Below are 12,469 nucleotides of genomic sequence, written 5' to 3' on the forward strand. Positions count from 1 at the left end.
ATTGTGGTATAAAATAGCCTACATATATTTCTTCATATAATTATCCAATGGTTTGTATTGGGTCAGTATTCACACCATAAAAGAATTCAAGCACCAAACTGACCAGCTTCAGCAAAGATGCCTCCACTTCAACACGCCACACCGTCGAGGGGTTTGAGGTGTGTATATATGCGGTTAAGTGGTGATTAAAAACAGGTGTGTGTGATTAGAAACCAGGGGATTGAGAGTGTGGTAGCAGGTCACGTGACAGATCAGGTGAGAAACCTTGTAGCAGAGGATTCTGGGAAATGGAGTTGAGGTAACAGTTGCCTTTTGATGAAAGGCTCTGTAGATTCTGTTAGTAAATCAGCATGCAGGTTTTTACACACGATCCTTTAATAAATCTGTGTGTGTTTGATTTTCAGTTGAGACTCCCATCCTTCCATTCTCTGTACTGCTTATCCTACGCAGGGTCACGGGAGCCTGGAGCCTATCCCAGGGAACTCGGGGCACAAGGCAGGGGACACTCTGGACAGGGTGCCAGTCCATCACAGGGCACAATCACACACATACACATACTACGGATGCCAATGCATGTCTTTGGGCTGGGGGAGGAAACCGGAGTACCTGAAGGAAACCCCCAAAGCACAGGGAGAACATGCAAGCTCTGCACACACAGGACAAAGGTGGGTATATAACCCCCAACCCTGGAGGTGCGAGGCAAACGTGCTAACCTCTAAGCCACCGTGTCCCCCTCAGATTGAGACTTATTACCACAAAAAAAAAATCAAAATTATTCTGATTTAAAAGTTTGCATTCTGGCACACTTCCCATTTCATATTAGGTCTTTAAATAAATGATTTATGTAAATATATATTAATTCTTATTAAATATTCATTAATGAATACAATATTTTTTCTGTTAATTTTTACATTGTGTTTTGGATTGATCTTGAGACAGGATGTAGACATTTGTAAATATTAATGTTGTTTTAAAAATTACATATACATTTTTTAAAAAAGAGATTGTTCATTTTTTGTTTTAAAAAATCAGAGGGGGGTGCAAACTTTTGCTCTCACTTTTATGTTAATATAATTATACCTTGGGCTCTTTTTAAATGATTCATTTAATCATATTATTTCTTTTCTATTTCTGTCTTCACTTTTTGCACTGAGCACTATAATAGAAGATCTTGCTCTTTAAGAGTTTCCTGAGCTTTATATACAATCAAATATACAAAATAATAAAAGTGCATGGCTTATATTACATCAGGGATATAATAGTTGTTATGTTTGATTACTGAAATCAGTATCACTTTCCCCCGGATACTGGGAATCATCTCTGAGAGTCCTGATAGATGACTGATTCTTGGTCGTGGTCCAGAAATCTGCTTTGTTTGTTTCAGCGTCTCAGCGTTCAGCTGAAGTTCCTCACAAAGCCAGTGCCAGAGTTCACATTCCGTCCTCCTCCATCTGACAGCTCAATGCTGCGCTCTAATTACAGCCGAACCGTGTCGGATTGAGCCGTGCCACCCGGGACGATAATGTCCTGATAATGATATCCACAACACGTTCCTGCATGCACATCCTAACATCTCTTTAACCCCTTACACACACTCTGATTATTAATCCCTTATCCATTTAACAGCATGCTATCAGTTACATACTTCCAGATTTTTAATAATTAATAATTCAAATATCAATTTTGTTTTTTTTTCTAAAAGTACACACTAAAAAGAGGTCAGCAATTTATTCAGCAGCATACAATAAATTTCTGTAAATGCTAATCCATTTATAACACCATTAAATACACTAATGTTCTAAGGAATAAACCCTGTGTTGTGCTGTTATAGTAAAATAAAAAATGGCTATAGAGGTTTATGCCTCTTATACCACAGCAAGTTACAATTTATGAATTTTTATTAATTAAAGAATTGAAATGTTGTACTTTTTATCTGTTTATTGTTACATTTGATGTTGTGAACTTTTGCAAAACAAGCTACCACTTACGTTACAGCAGCTAAAAAGTCATTCCCTCACCAGCCGCTTTTTTTTCTCTATCTCTAAGTTAATAAGACTAAAAAACACAACTTGTCATGTTAGCAAGAAACTGCAAAGTAAACGTCTCCTTACAGAAACTTCACCATATCAAGGGTTACACACATATCATTTGTTTATGTGAAGTGTTCACCATACAAGACCCTGCATAATAGCTGTATGATGGCCCGGGGATAAAGAAATACAATGTTGCTAACGCAGTAAACAGAAAAGGAGTGTTAATTGAATTGTTGTGTGTGAGAATGTGTACAGATTGGGATTGTAGAAGACTGGGCTTGTGGAGGATTGGACTTGACGAGGACTGGAATTGTGGAGGATTGTGTTGTGGAGGATTGGGTTTGTGGAGGATTGTGTTGTGGAGGATTGGGTTTGCAAAGGATTTGTGTTGTGGAGGATTGGGTTTGTGGAGGATTGTGTTGTGGAGGATTGGAGTTTTGGAGGATTGTGTTGTGGAGGACTGGGTTTGTGGAGGATTGGAGTTTTGGAGGATTGTGTTGTGGAAGATTGTGTTTGTGGGGGATTGGGTTTGTGGAGGATTGGGTTTGCGAAGGATTTGTGTTGTGGAGGATTGGGCCTGTGGAGGACTGGGTTGTGGAGGATTGTGTTGTGGAGGTTTGTGTTGTGGAGGATTGTGTTGTGGAGGATTGTGTTGTGGAGGATTGTGTTGTAGAGGATTGGGTTTGTGGAGGATTGGGTTTGTGGAGGATTGTGTTGTGGAGAATTGTGTTGTGGAGGATTCTTTGTCTGCTTGTGAGGGTCTGTGTGGACTGACAGCTGTAATTGGACTCAATCGGCCAAATTTTGTCACCCAGAATGTCCTAAGATGACAGAACAAAACCTGCAGGCTCTAAGCCTTGTACAATTACACAACCATTGTGGGGTTTTTTCTCCACTGTGCTTCAGGACCTTTGGCGTGATTAGGGTGGAGGGTGCTGTGCTGTAAGCGGTGTAACTGAAGCACTCTCTGGGTGTTGCTACACACTCGAAGTGAAATTGGACTTTTCTTTCTGCGTAAACAATAAATGTGAGGAACACAAAGAGGCTGAGGCTGTGTATGTTGTTCAGGAGGATTGAAGCATGGAAGGGAGCCTGAGGAGTGTGGAAGGAAGAACACCCACTGGGAGAGAAAGAACAGAGTGTACAGTCTGGGTCAGCAGGGAATCCGAAATTCCCACACAAGTCCGAACTTCCAGAGGAGACTCACTTTCCCAGATCCACTCGTGGTGGACGTTGTGTGTGTGTTTATGGTGATACGTCTCTCAGGATTTTTAACTCTCTGTCTCTCTCTGTCTCTCTCTGTCTGTCTCTCGCATCCTTAACTCCCTCCCTCCATGTCTGTCTGTCTCTCTCTCTTTCTCTCTCTCGCTCTCTATCTCAGCTCTCGGTCTGTCTTTCTCTCTCACGTCCTCCCTGGACCTCACCATGTTCCTTAATCTCTCCAGCTCCTCAAATGTTATGTTGGCCACACACACACACACACACACACACACACACACACACTCACACACACAGACAGAGCATTACTCATGCTAACATCATCTTCAGGTTGTTTTACATGCAGGTTAATTCTGAACATGTGACTGTTTTGGGTGGAGTTTATCTCAGAACCACATCACACACTCGCCAAATATCTGGTGGAGTACACACAAGGACGTGGCAGCTCTAAGGTGTGAGTGTGTGTATACTCTCAGCTCAACTGATGTCCCCTGAGAGAAGTCTGTAGTGTGTGAGTGAAAGATGAGAGTGGAGAACCGCGCCACCGGAGCTTGCTGAGGTCTGCAGGGAACGCTGATGTGGCTTTCTGCCCAGAGCTACACACTTCTACACTCCAGCAGGAGAGAGAGATTTCTCTCTCAACTTCCCCTCAGGGACAAGGCCACTGATACACCTTCTCCACCAACACACAACAAGTGCCGATGAGGAAGGTGATGCTGAAGAACCGGCAGCTGGAGCTGTTCAGAAAACCAAATAGCTTTTTTATAAATCGAAATTTTTAAGAACCTGCATGTACAAGAATCAGAGTTTCCACTGGATTATACTATGAGCCAAACTTTTATATAATAAGATATGAGAGTAAAATAACATTTCTTGAGGATTTTACGACCTGAGCTTCTGACCGTGAGAACTAATGTCACCCAAAGCCAAACCTAGATACTGAGAGAGATGATGATGATGATGGATTGAGAAAGAACTTCAGCCTGGAGATACTCCATATTAAATACATTTATACACATTGCTGTGAATTCTGGATTCGGATTGGTCAGAAGGTGTTGATTCATTTTCTATTACAGTAGTGCAGTTACAAATCACAGCTTTATATTAATAAATTATTGTTTCTATGGTTGCTCCACATAATCAGATTAAGAAAGTGTTGATATGGTGAAGCTTTCTGTAAGAGGAAATGTGTTTATTTAACATTCATGGAAGGAGTCTCCAGTGTCAGCGCTTTGTAACAGTCAGATCTTCAGGACAGAGGGGTTTATGCTTTTTTAATCTGCATTTTTTTTTTGTATTATTAACTTGAAGAAAGAGAGAAAAGAGAGACTGGTGGGTGAGGGAACGACTGTTTATAGCTGCAATAAGGAAGTGAGAACAGGAACTAACTTTCATGGACATTCCGCAACATTTAATGTAACTATAAATGGATAAAAAGTATGAGGTGTCAATATTTAATAAATACAGCATTTTACTGGTTGGCAAATTGATGTGGTATAAGAAGAATGTTATAGGAGAATTATCAGCTTTAGGGGAGTGACAGTAAGTCTGCTTCATCACTCTATACCATCACTGATTATTTCACTGTAACAGCATCACACACAGTGTTTTATTCCTTGCATGACAAGTACTTTCCTCCTCTGCTTTTGGTTGACTTTCTTCATTCTTAGCCCTAATAAATAGATCCGTGAGTGTGTGTTTCCTGCAGCCATTTGTAACTGATCTAGATAAAAAAGGAACAATGGGTATATTTTTGAAAATTTCTCAAGTGGAATCTTTTTTTTTTCCCTCACCAGGTTCCTTTTTCCACTCATCCAGCAGATCGGGACATGACAGAAATGGAAGTGGTAGAAATGAGTAAGTGCTCTGAGGCAGTGGCGTCTGAGCCTCCTAAAGCTGGGAGACAGACAGAAGCCAAGTGGAGCCAACAGGATGCTACGTTCCCCGCTGCTTGGCCTCCCTGTAATCAGATCAGAGTCTACCAAACATCGTTCCAGCCTCTGTTTCAGACACGGCCTCATCTGACACGCTGAGATTTATAAACAGAGAAACCACACGGAGCACCAAAGGCCATCGGATGGAATTAGGCTTCCGCAGACGCACGAGTGATGTCCAGGTCGCTGAGCGTTTGCGTAAAAAACATTGCAGGCAGAGGAAACACTGATTTCCTGGCTGCTAAAAATACCAAATGTAGCTAAACCCTGGAGGGCAAGTGAGTCATACATACCGATCTGAGATTCTGAGCTGCAGCAGGTAGCACACTGGCCCATGCATTTATATTCATTTACAAATCTGGATGTTAGGTAGAGCTAAAAGACATTTTAAATACAATTAAAGTTTCCTTTACAAGAAAGCACTTATAACGAAAGCACTTAAAATTCTATCTAGTCCACTATAATGCCACTTTACTTTCAAATATAATCATTAACATACTTCAAACTCTGATCGTTTTTGCATTAATGTGTGAATCTGCTTACCATCTCACACCATATCCTTTTCCATGAGTCCGCTATTATAGAGTATGAAAAATGGCCATTGTAGTTCATTCAGTCACCTGTTACCTAAAGAAATTCACCTCTGTGGAACATCTGGACTATTCCACAGCAGGAAGTTGCATCACAGGAAAAGTAAGAAAAGTTTTCACATTATTTTTTCTTTGTTATATTGACTGATGATCACTTTGTAAGTACAACCCTGTTACCCAAATTATAGACAAAAAGTAAAAAAAAACAGACCAATCATTAGCATGTCCTTTATGCGTCATTAGCATGGATGCTAGTTAACCATATTTCATATGTTTGTGCGTAATTCTATGCTAAAAAACTCTAAGAAACTACTTTTGCCTGTTTCTCATATAAGAAACCGTTGCCTAAGATAACACATATTTTATTCTTAAATGCATCTTTTCTGAAATACAATATTAAAAAATAAAAGTTTTTTAAACTTATAAGCGCTAATTGGCAACACAGTCGTGGTATTATCAGGGAAAAACAGTGTTCACCAAATACACAAACAAACACAAACATCTCAAAAAAATGTAAAATATCTGGTGTAGGAAAGAATTTACAAACCAAATGGTAAATTTGCTGAGCACATTTTTGGAGTTTAACCACACACACACACACACACACACACACACACACATACATACATCCTGAGTGCTGAAATAGGCCACTTCACTCTGCGGTCCTCACCATGCCTGGAAGACATTCAGCTACCTCAAAATACAATGGAGCAGAGTTTAGGAAACGAGCTCCGGAATAAGATATCCTTCCTGTCGGACATGTGCGACGGTCGCCTCAGAGCGGCTGTTCAGCACGCAGAGCGCAGGTTTACAGCTTGTGTAGGACTCAGACAGTTAGAAAGACAGAAAACAGCCAGGAGATTTTCATTCACACTTAAATCTGTCATAATATTGACATAAAGGTGCCATAACTAATAACTATGGGCCGTATTCAGTCTGTGACAAATCTGTGAGAAAGTTCCTTGTATTCAGAACCGGGTTGCGCAGCTGCTTGAGCTCCACATTCACAATATTAAAGTCACCTGCGTGTAGTTCACGCCTCTGAGGTTGCCAGAGTTTTCTCGAGTAGAAGCATCGGAGATGGAGTTTTTCATTAGCGTCTAGACCACCACCTTTAAACACAAACACTCGCCTTTACACCTGAAATAACAGGGATAGAAAATGCAGACTGCAGAAGGAAATAGCTTTTTTCCTTTGCTGTTAAATGTAATATTATTACAGTTACCACCCTGAAGTTGATTATTTTCCTATAACAGTACATTCGAACTTGTTTTATTCCTCTTATACCACAGCAATTTACCAGCAATTTTTTTTTTACTTAGTAAATAATGACATAGTACTTTTTTTTCAATCTGTTTATAGATACATTAAATGTTGTGGAACGTCTGTGAAACAAGTTAGTTCCTGTTCGCACTCACATTATAGCAGCTATAAACAGTCGTTCCCTCATGAGCCTCTCTTTATTCTCTCTCTCTTAAAGTTAATAAGACAAAAAAAATGCAGAAAAAAAGCGTAAACTCTTCTGTCTTGAAGATGTCAGGAAACTTAAAGTTCCAGCTTTACCTCTGACTGTTACAAAGCGCTGACACTGGAGTCTCCTTCCATACATGTTAATTAAACATCTCCTTAGAGAAAACCTCACCGTATCAATGATTACGCACGTTTTTATATCTGTTCCTTGAGCGTCTGCTGTACAGGTCCCTGTGAATAAGCTTTTACGATAGAAACTACTGCTGTTATAGAAAATTAATCAGAATCCAGAGGTCAACATTGCTGTGGTATAAAAGCACAAAAGGAAAAATATCTTTCTTTCTTCCTCTTTGCTTCTCTCGTGCCTGCACATTCACATTTCCATGCGTTTATCTGGATGTAAATTATTATAATAACCTCTAAGTAAGAAACAACAGGGCAATTTAAATTCCAAAAATGACACCATAATTAAAATCAGCAGCACAACCTGGTGATTATGGAGCAGGTCACGTAAAGGACAGACGGACAGACGGACGCAGCGTCGTCTGCTCCTGACCGAGACAATTACAGCAGTCGCTGCTTTTCATACCGTGACATACACACCACACAATTTTATAGAGTTAGCTTCTACTGTAGAGGCTGGATTTACTACAGTCGAGTAAACACACACACACACACACACACACATATACGCACAGAGCCAACCAGCAGCCACGCTGACCCTCAACACCCACAAGCCTCATTATACACCACTCAGTGTGTGTGTGTGTGTGTGTGTGTGTGTGTGTGTGTAGCAATGTGCATGTCGCTATCTCTTTATACTTTCTAATGCCAATATTACCGACACTGACAATGACAGTCTCCACAGAGACATGTATGTAGGTCACATGCATGTTTGCAAACACAAGACATATGAGTCATACATGTGTGGACCTGTCACTCAGCTCTCACACACACACACACACACACACACACCCTCTCATCTCAGCCCATCTGATTAGTTGCTAAGGCTTTATCCAGCCAGCGATTTCCCCCCGATCTGAATGAGAAAGGCGTTGGAGAAGAGAGAAAGCCCTGCGTTCCTTCACCCCCACATTTCCATATGAAAGCCATTAAACAGCTTTTCTAACACTGACGCCTTTCTCTCGTGCCTTATGCTAAACCTCTTCCATAAACAGCGGGTTGTCATCCACTGCAGCGCGCTACACACAGCTCTCAGGATCAAAAGTAGACAAATCATAATTATATTACGTTCCAAGTTGCACTCTGACATGCAACTTAGCCCTGTTGTATACAGCACCTTGCATACATATTCACCCCGCTTGAACTTTTCCACATTTTGTAATGTTTTGACCTGGAACTGAAATGTATTTAATTGGGATTTTATCTCAGAAATCTACTCAAAGGTAACGTGATGCTACCACCACCATGCTTCACAATGGGATGGTATTCTCAGGCTGTTAATCAGTGTTGGGTTTCTGCCAAACGTAACGCTTTACACCAACTCTACGAAGTTCAGGTTTGGTTTAATCAGACCAGAGAACCTTTTTCCACACGTATATACATGTTTTGGCAAACTCCAAACAGGATTTCATGTGGCTGGCCGGCTTTGTGGAGTGTTTGGGCTGTGGCTTCTCCTATCTGAGCTGTAGCTTGCTCCAGCTCCTACAGAGTTACTCTTGGCCTCTGGGTTGCTTCTATGACTAATCCCCTCTTTACCCACTCACTGACTTTTGGTGGATGGTCTCCTCTAGGGAGCTGAATTGCAAATAGCTCACTACTGAACATATTTACTACATAGTAGATTAAAGTAGGGCGCTGAATCCTGTATAACTCATATAATGCACTATATAGAGTGTAGAAGTCCTTATTTAATATACTATGCAGTTCATTATATGAGGGCTGAGTATCAAGGCCCACAATACACGACACAACAAGCAGAAGACCTTATGTGGTGTAGACATGGAAGTCATAAAGTGCTCCTCTTACACCCTAAAATCTATTAAAAAAATTGCATGATGTTAGGTTTTTATGTACTATATAGTATGTAGAAGTTCTTCTGTATTGGACTTACAGAATGTATTGAGGTTTTACTTACAATAAACTCCCTATTGGATATAAAGTGCAGGGGTTAAGTCTTATTATATACCTCATGTAGTGCACTAATATGGGGAGTAAGGGTTTTACTTACAAATACTGGACTTACAGTACCTAAAGACCTGTTATAGCACATGTAGTGCTCTTAATCCTTGCTAAAATTACCAGGTAATGCTCACTTACTTGGTATACTTGGTAGAGTGCACTACATAGGAAGCACATTGCACTTTTAAGATGTAACATTTGATTACATACCCAAGTTAGTGCACTTATAAATGAAGTCTGGAGCATATTCTCTTCTCAAATCCATAAAAAAAATGTTTCTTATTGGATTTGTGCATACGACTTAGCATGTACATACTCTTGTGCAGTGGATTTACAAAGGATGTAGGAGTTTTACTTGCAAATTGCATAAATAGCACACTTCTTAGGGTGTAAAGTCTGATTATACGCTATGTATTGCACATATAAAGGAATCGTGAGCTTAACTCCTTATATACGACCTTATATAATGTACATACAGAAGAAGTGATGACACTGAACACTTGCAAAAAGGGTTGATGAAATTGTTTTTGGTGTAAAAGGTACATAATACACTGTAACATGCATATATTAAACGTTCAGTACAATGCGAATGATAAAAAAGTGAAATTGCACAATGAAGATGGAGTCCTGCTAGTGGTGTCTTTAAAACCGTATATATCAGGTGCAGGATTATGTTTCTGATTGCAAATCTCCTTAAAACATCTCATTTAGGTCCTTTTCTTTGTTCTTCTTTATAAAAAAAATGAAATTGACGTGTCATAAGAAAGCTAAGTGCATCCTGTATTAATACTGGCTCCCGAGCTTGTTCCATCATCACAAGCTGCCGTCTCCAAACATAAGGAGTAATATATTAATATATATAAAGCTTATATATATATACGTATAAAAATGTGTCCTCAAGGCGTGAGAGTTCATAAAACGTCTTTATACAGTATGTGTCTCATACAAAATGGGCTTCCCGGTTCTCAAAGTCCTGCATGTGTCGCGCTCGCAGTCTGGGGTAAACTGGTTTGGTCTGGATTTGGCTGAGCTGAGGGTCTTGAGCAGGATCTTCATCCACAGAGACCTCCAGGCTGAACTCTTCCTCGTCTACTCCTTCCTCCACCTCATCGTCATCATCATCTTCCTCATCCTCGATGCTGTTAGCGTTCGTCACGTCCTCTTTCATCGTAGCACTTTTGTCCTCCAAAGTTTTTTCTCTTAATGTCTGCTCTTGCGTTAACGTTTTGTCCGCTAACGTTTGATCTAGGGCTAATGTTTTGTCCCGGTTCCCTGGCGGTTTGTAGAAAGTCCCGGGCGGAGGCTGAAGGGTGCGAGGGGGTCTAAATGCGTTTTGGACACGGCTATAGTCGACCACATCTGTCTTGCTAGTGCTAGTGCTACTGCTAGTGCTGTTACACAATGGTGTGGAGGTGGATGAAAGTGTAACGCGACTAATTTCCGTATCTCCAGGAAGTTTGGCCACGATCATGGCCGTGCGAGGAGTGATCCCGTAGTGTTTGTACTGTTTATCCCACGTCCTGCGCAGTGTGTGTGTGTCTATATACGTGTTCCTGTAGTGATTAGCAGCTCTGCCTTTGGGCTTCTCCTCTTCAGAAACCTCTTCGATGGCAGGGTCGCGACCTTTCACAACTGCGGGGTCAGAGGCGGAGTTGCGGGCATTCAGGAGCCGCTCAGGAGGCATGCTCATGGGGCGCGAGCTCGGTTTGGGACGTGGCCGAAGCTGCACTCGGCTGACGTGGTTCTGCCGAATCAGTCGGGGTGAGTTCCGTACTTCAGGAGCGCTCGAGGAGAACACACCGTTCAAGCTCTCCTGCTCGACTAAAAGACAATGAGCAGAAAATTAGCACTGTTTTGACATTTAAAAAATATTTAACAATTTATCTGAATCACAAACAGTGCACTTTCAGAAGGGGCTGAATCCCAAACGGTTTAATACAGAAGGTGTAGAAGCCATTATTTCTCCCTTTATAGAGTACACCTATAAGCCATTGACATAGCTTCCTGTTGGACATATTACACACTGAATAGGGTATAGGTCACATTATTATTATTATTATTACTATTATTATTATTATTATTACTATACCCTATAATCCCCTAGTGCACTTATATAGGCAGTAAGTGTTTACTCCCGCCTAGCTCACATAGTGCACCACTCCAGCTCGAAGGAAATGAGCAAAACATCAGCACTGTTCTGACATTTAAAATGGCTTCCTACTGGATATTAAGTGCACTACACATGGTGTTTATTAGCAGTTAACCCTGTTCTCTTTAGATGAACTCGACTTTATTATTATTAATACTGACCCGGAGCAAAATCTGTCCCATCAGGCATTGCTTTCACCTCTTTCACTTCTTCCAGCAGGTGTGTAGAGGGAATCACAGACGAGTGCCTTTTATAAGCCTTAGCACTGTGGTGCTGCTGAAACAAAAACACACAATCAAGCCTGTCAGCCTCGCAAACATGACAAGAGTAACCCAAAAACGCACAAGATATGTTTATTTGCAGAACTGCATCGCCCCAGTCCTAGTGAAGGGGTGTGGCCTTTGTGTGTCAGTCACAGCGAAGGAGGTGTGGGTGTGTGTTTTATTTCATAGGCATGACCTCTATGTGTCAGTCCTAGTGAAGGAGGCATGGCCTGTGTGCCTGTAGTCTCAGTGAAAGAGGCATCTTTTGAAACTACATTTGCTCTCGTAATTAAAATCCACACACCTCTTTAATGTCCAACAGCGATCTGGAGTGGCGGTTCAGACGCTGTTCCTTCTCCTGAGGGGTGAAGCGGGATTTGATGGACAGAGGTGAGCTCTCGTCCACGGGGCTGAGCGGAGAATCGAAGATTAGCTCGTAATGCCTGATGAGCAGCTCGACGATCAGCGCCTGGTACGGATAATCCACCAGTGACGAGAGCGACACCTCGGCGTCCGTCTGCCGCGGCTTGATCAGCGTTGGGCCGAAGATGATGCCAAGGTTACTGGCAGTCATTTTGTTCTCCTCTGCTTTCTCAGTTACTCTGGACAGCACAAGACGTAAACGCGTTAAAGACGTAAATGAGAAATAAATACATAGACAAATAAAAAA

The 12,469-nt window shown here is 41.3% G+C and overlaps 1 protein-coding gene across 6 annotated transcripts in view; it reads right to left on the reverse strand.

Annotated features, from left to right (window-relative positions):
- Positions 1-9,894: 9,894 nt before the first annotated feature.
- The window catches only part of arhgap29a (Rho GTPase activating protein 29a), a 58,690-nt gene continuing 56,115 nt past the window's right edge, over positions 9,895-12,469 (reverse strand). For 5 of the 6 annotated variants that reach the window (XM_034304520.2, XM_053235239.1, XM_053235237.1 and 2 more), the window contains 3 exons: positions 12,104-12,401; positions 11,698-11,812; positions 9,895-11,208 (listed from right to left, as the gene is read on the reverse strand). In XM_034304520.2, coding sequence (XP_034160411.2) covers positions 10,328-11,208; positions 11,698-11,812; positions 12,104-12,401 — 1,294 coding nt within the window. In that variant the 3' untranslated portion in view covers positions 9,895-10,327. The remainder of the gene's footprint in view (positions 11,209-11,697; positions 11,813-12,103; positions 12,402-12,469) is intronic. The other variant, XM_034304521.2, reaches the window with a different exon arrangement.

Source organism: Pangasianodon hypophthalmus, chromosome 1, assembly GCF_027358585.1.
Source record: "Pangasianodon hypophthalmus isolate fPanHyp1 chromosome 1, fPanHyp1.pri, whole genome shotgun sequence".
NCBI classification, from domain to species: domain Eukaryota; kingdom Metazoa; phylum Chordata; class Actinopteri; order Siluriformes; family Pangasiidae; genus Pangasianodon; species Pangasianodon hypophthalmus.